A 14,270-nucleotide genomic window follows, 5' to 3' on the forward strand; every position below is an offset into this window, starting at 1 on the left:
ATGAAGACTGTCTTGGTCCTAGCGAGTTTGGTGGCCCTGGCTTTAGCCGGGAGCATTGTAGTCCCACAGAAATCTTCTGTCGACTACAAGGTGAAGAAAGGTAATATATTTCTCTGTCTTATATGATCAATGATGTAGTTTTTAATATTCACTTTATTCATTTTTAAATAAACCTTAATTATTAACCTATTGATTACACTCTGCTTTTGTATGTAGGTAATACTTGTTTTTGTTAAAGAGTTTGTAAAATTCGCATCTTTAAATACATTTTTGTTGTGTTTAAATCTCTAAATTGTCATAGATTTTTAATTATATAAATTCCATACTCCATAATAAATTCAATATAAATTCATAATGTCTCTAAAAATAATATAATACCGATTTTTAGTTCAAAATTGCCATTTTCATTGTTAACAGTTGACAATGACTTCGTTGTGAGGCAACAACAACTTTTGAAGCTTCTGTACCACAGCAGCCAACTGAACCCTGAAGCTGAATACTACAAAATCGGAAAGGACTATGACATTGAAGCACACATTGGTGATTACACTGTGAGTAAATATGGTTTATTGGCAAACTACATTCACAGTTTTAAAATTAACGTGCCTGCTTTTCTGTTTTGTAATACAGATTTAAGGAAATTAAATAGATACTATGTATTAAAATAAATTAAATTTATGCTCACCTCAAGAAAACACGATACATAATATTATATTATTAATCTCTTATTTCGGATTTTTTAAATGTTTAACTCACTTATTTTCGTACATTTCAGAACCAAAAAGCTGTTCAAGAATTCTTGAACTTATGGAAAGTGGGATTCCTCCCTAAGAACATTCCTTTCTCGATCTTCAACGAGAAATCCAAACAAGAAGCCGTAGCTTTGTTCCACGTATTTTACTACGCTAAGGACTTCGACGTCTTCTACAAGACTGCCGCTTTTGCCCGCGTCTACTTGAACGAAGGCCAATTCTTGTATGCTTACTACATTGCTGTGCTCCACCGTCCCGACACAAAGGGAGTTGTTCTCCCAGCTCCTTATGAATCCTACCCTGAACTCTTCACCAACGTTGATGTTTGGTACAAAATCAATCGCGTCAGGATGGAAAAAGGCATCAACCCAGTTGAATTCGGATCCGAATACGGTGTTGTCCAAGAAAACGACAAATACGTCTTCTACGCTAACTACTCTGACTACTTCACCTACCCTGGTGAAGAACACAAGATTTCATACTTCACTGAAGATATTGGTCTTAACGCTTACTACTACTATTTCCACGCTTTCTTCCCATTCTGGTTGGAGAGCGACGTACAGCCCGTCCTGAAGGAACACCGTGGCGAGATCTACTACTACTTCTACCAACAACTCTTGGCTCGCTACTACCTTGAGCGTCTATCAAACGGTATTGGTGAAATTCCTGAATTTTCATGGGACAAGCAAATTGTACCTGGTTACAGGCCCATGATGAAATACTACAACAACTTTGTTCAGAGACCTAAATACTACCAAATTCCTTACGAATCCCAAGTCAAGGAACTGCAAGTGCTTGAAGCTTACGAACAGAGCTTCATTCAGTACGTCCAAGAAGGACAATTCAAGGTAAATATGTATTGCATTAGTTAAATGAAAGTATTATAAAGAAATAATGAATTTATTTAAAATACTTAGATATTTATTATACTTATTTTCTGTTTAACAGTACAACATGCAAGCCGAAAAACAAGACGTCAAATCAGTCAACTTCGTTGGAAACTTCTGGCAAGGCAATGCTGACTTTGTCGCTAAAATTGGTCCCTGGAAATATCCATACAGTTATGAAGGAATCGCTCGTTACGTTTTGAGTGCTGCTCCTCAATCTTTTGAAAAGTAAGTAATTAAGTTATTGATCATCACGTGCTAATCTATATAAATATTTTTTTTTGTATGTTCCAACAGTTATAACTCGAGATCTGCTGAACCAATTTTCATGGTTTTAGATTTGTTGGATTTGTCTCCGCGCAGAATAGCAGAATAAATTCTAAAATCAACAAAAACTAGATCAATAAACATTTTCCAAAAATTTTGATTTTCGTACATGTAAATCATTAGTTGTCAATCCTGTCAAATACGGTAAATATTGTTTGACATTCATGCGTTCAAAAATATATTTCGTGTAAAATAATTAAAAAGTAAAACAGGGTTTATAAACTATCGTCTGTATTTTTTTTAAATCAATTACTGAAGTGCAATTAAAGCAGATACATAAAAACTCCTCAAATATTTGTGTTTACACGTGCTTTCAGAAATTGATTAGGTATTTTTGGTGGGGGAACTAACCAAGAGGATTAGTTCGATTAATTCTTAAAAAATTCTATAAAAATATAAAAATTCCAATTATTTGTTGCGATTTCGTCGACTGCGTTAACAATATTGCGTAGCTATAAACAAGTTAAATTGTGTTTTGAAGATTGCATCCATTTATGCCATGCAATTAGCACAGAAGAAGATGCAAAAAATGTTGGTCTATTGATTATTTTACCGGCGACATACACAGGTAGCCCAAGTAAATATGTGCAAGATGCAATGACATAATAATTTGTTCGTCATTATGGTCGGCCAGATCTATTCATTACATTTATATGTAATTCGAAATAGATGGAAATTATTCAACTGTTGCTTCCCGGACAAATATCAAGTGATCGGCACGACATCACCACACGTGTTTTCAAGCAAAAAATCCGATCACTGCCGAGTTACATTAAAGGAACATATCTTTGGGATTATTCAATGATAGATGTATTCAATCGAATGACGAAAATCTGGCTTGCAGCATGCACACATTTAATTTGGTTAGTCGAAAGAATTCGGTCAGGTAAAATATATGATGATGAAATATATGATAATATGTGTGGGGATTGCTAATCCTGAAACCGAACCAGACCGACATGACGTTGTTATCACGAATATGATTCATGGATCGTGTGAAACCATCAACCACCAAATACCATGCATGGTTGACAGCAAGTGTACCAAAAGGTATCCACGAAGATTGATGGCAGAGACCATCACAGGCAACGATGGTTACCCACTGTATCAGCGTCGATCGCCCAATGATAATGATAGAATTATTATCACAACTAAAGTGAAATGAAACGGTAGCGTGGTCGATAACAGTTAAAGAATGAAAAGAGTTAATCCATGCTGCACAACTTATTAAAATTCAATCATTTTTCTCTGAGACGTGTTTGAAGTAATAACATAAAATACTATTACATATCAATCTATATAAATATTTATTTTGTATCGTTGTATTATGTTCATCAAAGCCTAAATTAGTTCAGCTAAAAGGCAATACAACATTCATTGACAGGGTGGTACAAAGTTCGCCGGGATAGCTAGTTCCAAAATAAATAAGAATTTTAAAATAGTATTTATATATATTTTTTTTATGCTGCGATAGGGGAGCGCTTGGCCACGATTTCGCCTGATGGTAAGCTGAGGTGTGGCCTAAGATGGAGCGTGCTACCCTAGAATGTACCTGTTCACTCAACAGGGATGGCGGAATTAGGTCGTGCAATTACGCAGCGCACTCTCCAAAGTGTATCCTGTAAAAAACCGATAGACTTGTCACTCAGCGGCGATGAGTGAGGCTTTTGAGTTTTTTGCCTACTAAAAAATCGTCGTTTATGAGCCTCTTGGCACGCCTCTCTATCGCCTCAAGCGTCTCCAGCTGGTACTTGGCAGATCCATCCCAGAGGTGAGAGCAGTATTCCATGCACGAACGAACTAGTGTTGGTAGAGATTGAGTAACTGTCCCAGACTTAAATACTGCCTCACCTTCGCCAGTATACCAAGCGTTTTCGAGGCTACTTGGGCTTTGGATTCAATGTATTCCAAGAAGCTCGAGGCGATCAGTTATCGGCACGGATACACCTTGGAAGGACGGAGTCAGGTTGAATGGACTCCGTTTTGCGGAGAATAGAGACACTAGCTTGGAGACAACCTGTTCATGCATTCAACCATGGCCTACCGTAGCGACTGGATTTGTGCCGCACTGGCTCGCGCGCTGGATGCGTATCTCCCCACAATAGTGCTATCGTCTGCGTACCCAAAGATACCGTACTCAGCAGATCGATATATAAACATAGATATATAAACATTATTTATAAAACAGTAATAAAAAATGAGTGAATAAGAATTGTAATATTAACCCTTTTAACCATTTTCAGATACAACTTCCTCCCAAGTGCACTGGACTTCTACCAAACATCTCTTCGTGACCCAGTCTTCTACCAGCTTTACAGCAAGATCTTAAAATATTTTATCGAGTTCAAAAAATACCTGGTTCCATACACCCAAGAAGTTCTTCACTACGTTGGAGTCAAGATCAACGACGTTAAGGTCGACAAACTGGTCACCTACTTTGACTACTACGATTTTGATGTAAACAACGCCGTTTGCTTAAGCCAAGAGGAACTGAAATCTAGCAACTTCCCCTTCTATGCTGTCCGCCAACCACGTCTTAACCACAAACCGTTCTCCGTATCCGTTGATGTTAAATCTGATGTTGAAAGCGAAGCCGTATTCAAGATCTTCCTTGGACCTAAATACAACAGCCAAGGTTATCCCATCTCTCTTGAAGACAACTGGATGAACTTCGTTGAGTTGGACTGGTTCGTGCAGAAGCTTAGCAAGGGACAAAACAAGATTGAGCGTAAATCCTCTGACTTCTACTACGTAAGGCAAGACTCCGCCCCCGTCCGCGAAGTACTCAAGATGCTTGGAGAAGGCAAAGTACCCGTTGACATGTCTGTTAAGCCTGGTGCTTTCCCAGAACGTCTTGTTCTGCCTAAGGGTAACAAGGGGGGTTATCCATTCCAGATCTTCGTCGTTGCCTATCCCTACCAACAGTCTGCTAAGCAAGTCGAATCCATCAAGGTATTTGCCAACGACAACAAGCCTCTGGGCTACCCTCTGGACCGCCCAGTCAACGAGGTCTACTTCAAACAACCCAACATGTTCTTCGAGGATGTCCACGTGTACCACGAGGGAGAGCTCTACGCTTATGAGTACAATGTTCCTTACTATACCATTCATCATAACGAAGTTAACAAACACTAAAAGGAGAGATAAAAGTGATTTATTTTATTATTATTTCAATTTTTATTTAATGTATGTATAAATAAAACAATATTTAACTATTTATATTTTAATTTATTTTATCCTAATTCACATAATTCTTTATATATATAAATCTCGTGTCCATATAAATCTAAATAACAATACACTAGAAGTCGTAAGCACGCGTGACCTTGTCGCCACTCAGGTGACTTCCAAGTTGCTCTCGAGACGTGCGTGTGTAAACATAGTGTGTTTCAGCATTTTTCATTGCGGAAATTCATCCTGCTATACTAATAAAGGAATAAAATTTAATCGGTAATTATTTTTTTTTAGAAATAATGCCGTTCTCCTTAAAATTAAAGAATATTTACAAGTAATACGAATGTCACCATAGTAATCTAAATAACAATAGATGACACAGTCGACCGTTCTTATTATCACGTTTAACACAAATTTTAACCTTATTTGTATGTGTTTAGGTTCAAAGTTATATCTATTGAAAATTAACGCCCTCTGTTGTCGAAAAGTCGAATTTTTTCGAATTTGTATTTTTCTGAGCAAAAAGAAACAAAACATCTCATGTACCTGGGGATGTTATTCGAAAATAAGCCGTAAAACTGTGCGTTAGGGTACTTAATAAAATGCTGTCATTTTTTTTAAACTTATTTTTCACTAAAATGAAGCTGTCCAATAAAAGGCATAGTTTACTTGTGTATACTGTTTAGCTGTCGGTTTAAATGTGTTGATTTTGGTGACAGTGGTTTTCATATTATTTATGACATTATAGCACTTCTATAGTGTCTTGTTATTTAGATTTCTATGCTCGTGTCACAATGTTTGTCCTCAATGGACTCCTAAACCACTTAACCGATTATAATAAAATTCGCACACGTAAGTTAAAAGAGTCCTGTTTTACCCTTTCGGTACGGAACCCTAATAAATGATAAAAAAATAAAAAACGAATCATAAATAAATATAATAAGTTTTAAATAAATTTAATAAGTTCAAAAGGTTAGTGATAAAATTCTCTAAGTAACAGTTTATGAAGGTGTAGAATGATATCACAGATGTACACACAATACGTTATCACAGATGTCGATAATAAATTAAAAGACAATAATGATGTAATTTTTCCAAAATTATTATCCTTTCATCAATTTAAAAAATTAAGTAGTCCGTCATTTAAATGCTTTCTGCTTGTGTATTTATGTAACTTCATTTAATATAACTTAAAACAATTTTGTAGATTTTTTATGATGGTTATGGGTCCCATTTGAATCTTATGAAAAAATGAATCTTATCAAAACCTGCTTATATCTATGTATGGTCCGGGAAAAAGAAAATAATATACGATGCCCAAGTGTGGGTTGGCAGATTTCACTGTTGTACTTTTATGTTTTTTACAGTTTCTGAAGCATTTAAAGCTGTTATGCTTAATACAAGTAGGCAGATAATAATTATAATGCTTTCTTAAATTCGTCTACTTCGTTATGTTAAAAATTGTCAGATATTTTATTTAGATGCAGAACTATTTTCCCAATTAATATCAAAAGCATTTAAATATAAAAATATCGTATTTAAGTTCTCGTTTTTTTAATAAACAAATCTTTAATCGGCACCTCTAACGACATAAATAAATTTTAATATCCGATAAAGAATAACTCTAAATATTATTCATGAGATAAGGAGCAGCTGCATTTAGTATAAAAAGTGCATCTTCTGAAGGATAAGGCACAGTTACCGTTCGGTCTGGCAACCATGAAGACTGTCTTGGTCCTAGCGAGTTTGGTGGCCCTGGCTTTGGCCGGGAGCATTGTAGTCCCACAGAAATCCTCTGTCGACTACAAGGTGAAGAAAGGTAATATATTTCTCTGTCTTAAATGATCAATGATGTAGTTTTTAATATTCACTTTATTAATTTTTTAATTGACCTTAATTATTAACCTATTGTTACCCTCTGCTTTTGTATGTACGTAATACTTGTTTTTGTTATAGTGTTTGTAAAATTCGCTATCGAATATTTATATAATATTTATATATCTATTGTTAAAGTCTCTAAATTGTCATAGATTTTAAATTATATAAATTCCATACTCCATAATAAATTCAATATAAATTCATAATGTCTCTAAAAATAATATAATACCGATTTTTAGTTCAAAATTGCCATTTTCATTGTTAACAGTTGACAATGACTTCGTTGTGAGGCAACAACAACTTTTGAAGCTTCTGTACCACAGCAGCCAACTGAACCCTGAAGCTGAATACTACAAAATCGGAAAGGACTATGACATTGAAGCACACATTGGTGATTACACTGTGAGTAAAAATGGTATATTGGCAAACAACATTCAAAGTTTTAAAATTAACGTGCCTACTTATAAAAATACTCTACTTTTCTGTTTTGTAATACAGATTTAAGGAAATGAAATACTATGTAAAATAAATTAAATTTATGCTCACCTCAAGAAAACATGATACATATTATGTTATTAATTCTAATATTTTTGGATTTTTTAAATGTTAAACTCACTTTTTTTTGTACATTTCAGAACCAAAAAGCTGTTCAAGAATTCTTGAACTTATGGAAAGTGGGATTCCTCCCCAAGAACATTCCTTTCTCGATCTTCAACGAGAAATCCAAACAAGAAGCCGTAGCTTTGTTCCACGTGTTTTACTACGCTAAGGACTTCGATGTCTTCTACAAGACTGCCGCTTTTGCCCGCGTCTACTTGAACGAAGGCCAATTCTTGTATGCTTACTACATTGCTGTGCTCCACCGTCCCGACACAAAGGGAGTTGTTCTCCCAGCTCCTTATGAATCCTACCCTGAACTCTTCACCAACGTTGATGTTTGGAACAAAATCAACCGCGTCAGGATGGAAAAAGGCATCAACCCAGTTGAATTCGGATCCGAATACGATGTTGTCCAAGAAAACGACAAATACGTCTTCTACGTTCGCTACTCTAACTACTTCTCCTACACTGGTGAAGAACACAAGATTTCATACTTCACTGATGATATAGGTCTTAACGCTTACTACTACTACTTCCACGCTTTCTTCCCATTCTGGTTGGAGAGCGACGTACAGCCCGCTCTGAAGGAACACCGTGGCGAGATCTACTACTACTTCTACCAACAACTCTTGGCTCGCTACTACCTTGAGCGTCTATCAAACGGTATTGGTGAAATTCCTGAATTCTCATGGGACAAGCAAATTGTACCTGGTTACAGGCCAATGATGAAATACTACAACAACTTTATTCAAAGACCTAAATACTACCAAATTCCTTACGAATCCCAAGTCAAGGAACTGCAAATGCTTAAAGCTTACGAACAGAGCTTCATTCAGTTCGTCCAAGAAGGCCAATTCAAGGTAAATATTGCATTAATTAAATGAAAATATTATTGAGAAATAACGAATTTATTTAAAACTAGGTTTCCGCCCGCGGCTTCGCCCGCGCAGTCAAAGAAAAACCCGCATAGTTCCCGTTCCCGTTCCCGTGGGATTTCCGGGATTGTGTCATTTTCCCGTGATACAAAGTAGTCTATGTCCTTTCTCGGGTATCAAAATGTCTCCATATCAAATTTCATGAAAATTGGTTCAGTAGTTTAGGCGTGATTAAGTAACAGACAGACAGACAGAGTTACTTTCGCATTTATAATATTAGTATGGATACTTAGATATTTATTTTCTGTTTAACAGTACAACATGGAAGCCGAAAAACAAGAAGTCAAATCTGTCAACTTTGTTGGAAACTTCTGGCAAGGCAATGCTGACTTTGTCGCTAAAATTGGTCCCTGGAAATATCCATACAGTTATGAAGGAATCGCTCGTTACATTTTGGGTGCTGCTCCTCAATCTTTTGAAAAGTAAGTAATTAAGCTATTGATACAAAATCATCACGTGCTAATTCTAAAGTAAATAATAATTTTAAAATAGTATTTATATATAAACATTATTTTTAAAACAGTAATAAAAAATGAGTGAATAAGGATTGTAATATTAACCCTATTAACCATTTTCAGATACAACTTCCTCCCAAGTGCATTGGACTTCTACCAAACATCTCTTCGTGACCCAGTATTCTACCAGCTTTACAGAAAAATCTTAAAATACTTTATCGAGTTCAAAAAATCCCTGGTTCCATACACCCAAGAAGTTCTTCACTACGCTGGAGTCAAGATCAACGACGTTAAGGTCGACAAACTGGTCACTTACTTTGACTACTACGATTTCGATGTAAACAACGCTGTTTGCTTAAGCCAAGAGGAACTGAAATCTAGCAACTTCCCCTTCTTTGTTGTCCGCCAACCACGTCTTAACCACAAATCGTTCTCCGTATTCGTGGATGTTAAATCTGATGTTGAAGACGAAGCCGTATTCAAGATCTTCCTTGGGCCTAAATACAACAGCCAAGGTTATCCCATCTCTCTTGAAGACAACTGGATGAACTTCGTTGAGTTGGACTGGTTCGTGCAGAAGCTTAGCAAGGGACAAAACAAGATTGAGCGTAAATCCTCTGACTTCTACTACGTAAAGCAAGACTCCGCCCCCGTCCGCGAAGTACTCAAGATGCTTGGAGAAGGCAAAGTACCCGTCGACATGTCTGTTAAGCCTGGTGCATTCCCAGAACGTCTTGTTCTGCCTAAGGGTAACAAGGGAGGTTATCCATTCCAGATCTTCGTCGTTGCCTACCCCTACCAACAGTCTGCAAAGCAAGTCGAATCCATCAAGGTATTCTCCAACGACAACAAGCCTCTGGGCTACCCTCTGGACCGCCCAGTCAACGAGGTCTACTTCAAGCAACCCAACATGTTCTTCGAGGATGTCCACGTGTACCACGAGGGAGAGCTCTACCCTTGTAACACCATTCCTCTTATCAAAGTTAATAAACACTAAAAGGAGAGAGAAAAGTGATTTATATTATTATTATTTCAATTTTTATTTAATGTATGTATAAATAAAACAATATTTAACTATTTATATTTTATTTTATTTTATCCTGGTTCACATAATTCATTCATATTAATCTAATAGCTAAGCTTATTTATAAGTAACTCTAATTAATCAATGTAAGTTGTCGGAAAAGTAACCTAAATAATTACTAGTAATCTTTTGATGATATATTGAAATTTTCTTAAAGACATAATTACTTGCTTTTGACTTTTCATCGATTAGAGCTTGTCTATGAAAAGGGAATCCTAAAGGCAAGGGATTCAGACTAACTTCACTACCATTATAGGAATCATCAGAAGGTATTACGATAGCAAATAAAGTCATATTTAACCCCTCTTCTAAGCCCTTCGGTAAAATTAAATTTTCTGGAAACATAGAAAGATTAAACTTATTTTTCTTTGCGTACGCTAGATTCTTGTTGTAATAATCATCAAATGAAAACTTCTCCGATGTTAAAGGGTTCCAACTAACAACATTTAAGCCTTTTTTAAGTTTAAATACGAACGAATCTAATTCATAAAATTTCGAATGCTTTTCCCAGCACTCATTCTGATCACATTCGGGGCCTAAAAATAATTTGACTATAGCATTGTCATTTATTTTTGATTCAATAGTAAAGTTAAATGTAAACGGTGAATGTTTCAGTCTTTTCTGTCTTGCTGAATACATTATTTTAGAATTCTTCAATATATTACCATCATTGTAAAACAGTTTCATTAAGCTCATTTGATAGTAATCAAAATACGTTGTTATTTTATCAAAACTTGTATCAATAATATTGATATTGTCTGTTTCGTATTTTGAAAAATCGAAAGGTTCAAGAGTACTTGAAAATTCTTTAAAATATTTTAGTAGAGCATGAATCATCTGCCAGTAAAGTGGATCTCGTAATGTTGTTTGAGGGTTGTGTAGTACAGATGGGGATGGATTATATCTGAAAATAAATGTCATTTTTAGTACATCAATTGTAAAAAAAAGCAACGAACTTTAAATTTTGTTGTGTACTGCTAAAATAGTAGTTACTTATAATATTTTTACATTCCGTAAACCAAATTGTTAACCTTATTTGTTGCTAAATGTGCTCTTATTATTTTAAAAGTTATTATAAACTAGCGGTCCGCCCCGGCTTCGCCCGTGGCACATGTTTACGTTTTCTCTACATAAGAACCATCCTCGTACTTCAAGGAATATAATAAAAAAAGAATTATCGAAATCGGTTCAGCTGTTCTCGAGTTATGCGCTTACCAACACATTTTGCGATTCATTTTTATATATAAGACTAGCGGACCGCCCCGGCTTCGCCCGTGGTACATATTTACGTTTTTTCTACATAAAAACCATCATCGTACTTCAAGAAATATAATAAAAAAAGAATTATCGAAATCGGTTCAGCCGTTCTCGAGTTATGCGCTTACCAACACATTTTGCGATTCATTTTTATATATAAGACTAGCGGTCCGCCCCGGCTTCGCCCGTGGTACATATTTACGTTTTCTCTACATAAAAACCATCCTCGTACTTCAAGGAATATAATAAAAAAAGAATTATCGAAATCGGTTCAGCCGTTCTCGAGTTATGCGCTTACCAACACATTTTGCGATTCATTTTTATATATAAGACTAGCGGTCCGCCCCGGCTTCGCCCGTGGTACATATTTACGTTTTTTCTACATAAAAACCACCCTCGTACTTCAAGGAATATAATAAAAAAAGAATTATCGAAATCGGTTCAGCCGTTCTCGAGTTATGCGCTTACCAACACATTTTGCGATTCATTTTTATATATAAGATTAAACTCTTATAACTTACTCGGTTTGTTCTAATACTCGACATTTAATATTTAGACTTACTTAAAAATTTTAATGTTATGTATTGAATAAAGCATTCGTAAATTACCTGTCTTTGGGATAACCACTTCCTCCATATCCAAAAAGTGATTTGACAATTTTAGCTGTTTCTACGCCTTCAAAATTGGCTCTTATTAATTTGGACAACAAATCAATGTAATTATCCTCTGTTAATGAAATTTTAGTCCCGTTGTCCTGAAATATGTAAAAATACTCATAATTTAACAAATATATCGTTAATATTTTATATTTATTTTTATTTTATTATGTAATATGTAATTATTTTATATATGTAATTATTTTTATTACCTACATCAGTTGTGAATGTGGCTTCTGACCTGAATGTACTGAATCTACGCAACAATTTTTTTATATAACATAAACAAATATTTACTAAAAAGAAAAGCAAAATTTAAGCTTTCAGCAAGTAGTTTCTCACTTTCAAAACAATAAAACATACCATGTAAATGACTCCTCTAGAGATGCACTCTCTAATTGCTATATCTATTGCTTTGATGCTAGCCTGGTCATCACTCCATTGCGGCAAAATTGAAGATCTTGTGGGGAACGGAAGTCCATTATCATGCAATAAATAGGGATTATAATCTCGGAAACAATTCGACTCGCTGGACGCATTTCGAACGCGTAAATGTTCCTTCTCTAAATTGTACCTTGCTAGAAGCTGCTGATGAATATAATAATATTGTTCAGCATATCTTGGATCCACTCCTGAGAGTTCATCATTGCTCATCCAAAATGGAAATTTAAGATGAACTCCGTAATAATAAGCATTCAATCCAATGTCCTCTCTAAAATACTCCACATCTCCTACGCATGCATCGTTTATCATATTCCAACTAGAATAGTTTGCATTAATAATAATTTCGTCGTTTTCTTTATATATTTCATTTATTTTTGCTTCTGCAGAATCAAACATGTCATTTTTACTTTTTAATTGGAATGCTTTTATGATGGCATCACTATTTATGTAGTAGTTGGGTTTAACAATGAAGGGTGGATCATATTCTTTTGAATATGCGTCAATTCTATAAAGTGAAATTAATCGCCAGGCGTAATCAAGCATGTCTCTGTTGATATTATCACGGGCCCAGTCGCGAATAATATATAAATTTTCTTTTTCAGCTTTTTGAAAGATTCTAAATAATGCTATAGTCGCTTCTCTCATGTTATCATCATATATATTAAATGTTAGTCCCTTCATGGCATGCCCATTTTCAACATGCTTAAGGAGAATCTTAAAATTTTCATCTTCCTAAAAAAAATTATAAAATAAATCATAAAAAAATATGGCAAAAAATATCTGAATATATATAAAAATGTTGTGTTTTTATACCTGGTCAAATAATTCTACTAGGCGTAAATTATTATAAGAGTTTTGCGATTCCGAATTCAAAAAGCCGGGTACGATGAACTTTAGTGATTGCTCTATATTCTTAAAAAGTTCTGAAAAGGAAAAAAGCGTTAAAAAATTTACAACTCTATCAGGAAACTTAAAAAGATACAAATATGATTTTGATTTGTAGCCTAAGTATCAATCGAATAGTTCAAAATATGTACAAAATAAAACGGATTTCACCTCGCTCAAATCTTAACTTTTAAACATTTTTAGACGAATATTTTCATACATTACATTTAAACTATTCATTAAAACATTTAACTAGAATCAAGTATGAGGCATGCAGCAAATTAAAGAAGGATTTTGATTTATAAACTGAGGATAACTAAATATACAGTCTAAAACCTACCTCCTTCGCCTAATATCCCCGCAAATTCCATAGACTTGCTGGGAACCGGGACCGTTAGAATCTGTCCCAGGAAGAACAGCCACAGGAACATTTTCAACAAATAGCCTTGCCACATGACAATTGTGTTGGCATTTCACCACTGAATTTAGAAAATAGTAAACAACTCTTATATGCAACTCAACGTGTTACTGTTTCTGTGCGGTCAATTGAAATCCTGGGGTCGTTTTAATAGGAATAATACTCGTACACTCGCGGAGAGCATCTAATATATCGCAAAATATCAAGTATATTACATAACCTAGTATTTCTAAGGAAGAAAGATAAAACGTTTACTTCTGTAACATATGTTTCTCATTTTATGTTGAATTGTTGGTCTTAGGGTAAAATATTATCTACAGAGCTATACATATAATGAAATATATGTGTTCGTTGTTCTCAAAAGTTTGCAACCTAACCCTTCTCCTTATCCAAACCAACGATTATCCTAAATGATGTTCAGTGAAGACGTTGAACATTACATTAAACAACTTGGCGAATTGTCCTTTAGTCATTCAATTAAATGTCTTCATTCTGTGAAGGCGCTAGTCATTCAACCA

The 14,270-nt window shown here is 35.0% G+C and overlaps 3 protein-coding genes across 3 annotated transcripts; 2 read left to right on the forward strand and 1 right to left on the reverse strand.

The window, feature by feature from the left end:
- On the forward strand, positions 1-5,173 carry LOC149901252 (arylphorin subunit alpha-like). The gene is made up of 5 exons (XM_090111687.1): positions 1-100; positions 418-551; positions 776-1,600; positions 1,701-1,867; positions 4,210-5,173. Exons 1-5 carry the CDS (start codon positions 1-3, stop codon positions 5,099-5,101), a joined length of 2,118 nt encoding a protein of 705 aa, XP_089967813.1. The 3' UTR covers positions 5,102-5,173.
- Positions 5,174-6,856: 1,683 nt separating this feature from the next.
- LOC149901253 (arylphorin subunit alpha-like) lies at positions 6,857-10,053 on the forward strand. The gene is made up of 5 exons (XM_090111342.1): positions 6,857-6,959; positions 7,287-7,420; positions 7,654-8,478; positions 8,809-8,975; positions 9,132-10,053. The coding sequence occupies exons 1-5, from the start codon at positions 6,860-6,862 to the stop codon at positions 10,003-10,005; spliced, it is 2,100 nt and encodes a 699-aa protein (XP_089967468.1). The 5' UTR covers positions 6,857-6,859; the 3' UTR covers positions 10,006-10,053.
- A 24-nt stretch (positions 10,054-10,077) lies between these two features.
- On the reverse strand, positions 10,078-13,864 carry LOC149901254 (arylphorin subunit alpha-like). Its single transcript, XM_090111343.1, has 5 exons — positions 13,675-13,864; positions 13,263-13,372; positions 12,369-13,181; positions 11,958-12,103; positions 10,078-10,996 (listed from the first exon to the last, which is right to left on the reverse strand). Exons 1-5 carry the CDS (start codon positions 13,787-13,789, stop codon positions 10,174-10,176), a joined length of 2,007 nt encoding a protein of 668 aa, XP_089967469.1. The 5' UTR covers positions 13,790-13,864; the 3' UTR covers positions 10,078-10,173.
- Between the last annotated feature and the right edge of the window lie 406 nt (positions 13,865-14,270).

Source organism: Colias eurytheme, chromosome 17 (genome assembly GCF_061535395.1).
Source record: "Colias eurytheme isolate Ceu_HAF_F1 chromosome 17, ilColEury1 Martin Lab GWU primary, whole genome shotgun sequence".
In the NCBI taxonomy this organism is placed as follows: Eukaryota; Metazoa; Arthropoda; class Insecta; order Lepidoptera; family Pieridae; genus Colias; species Colias eurytheme.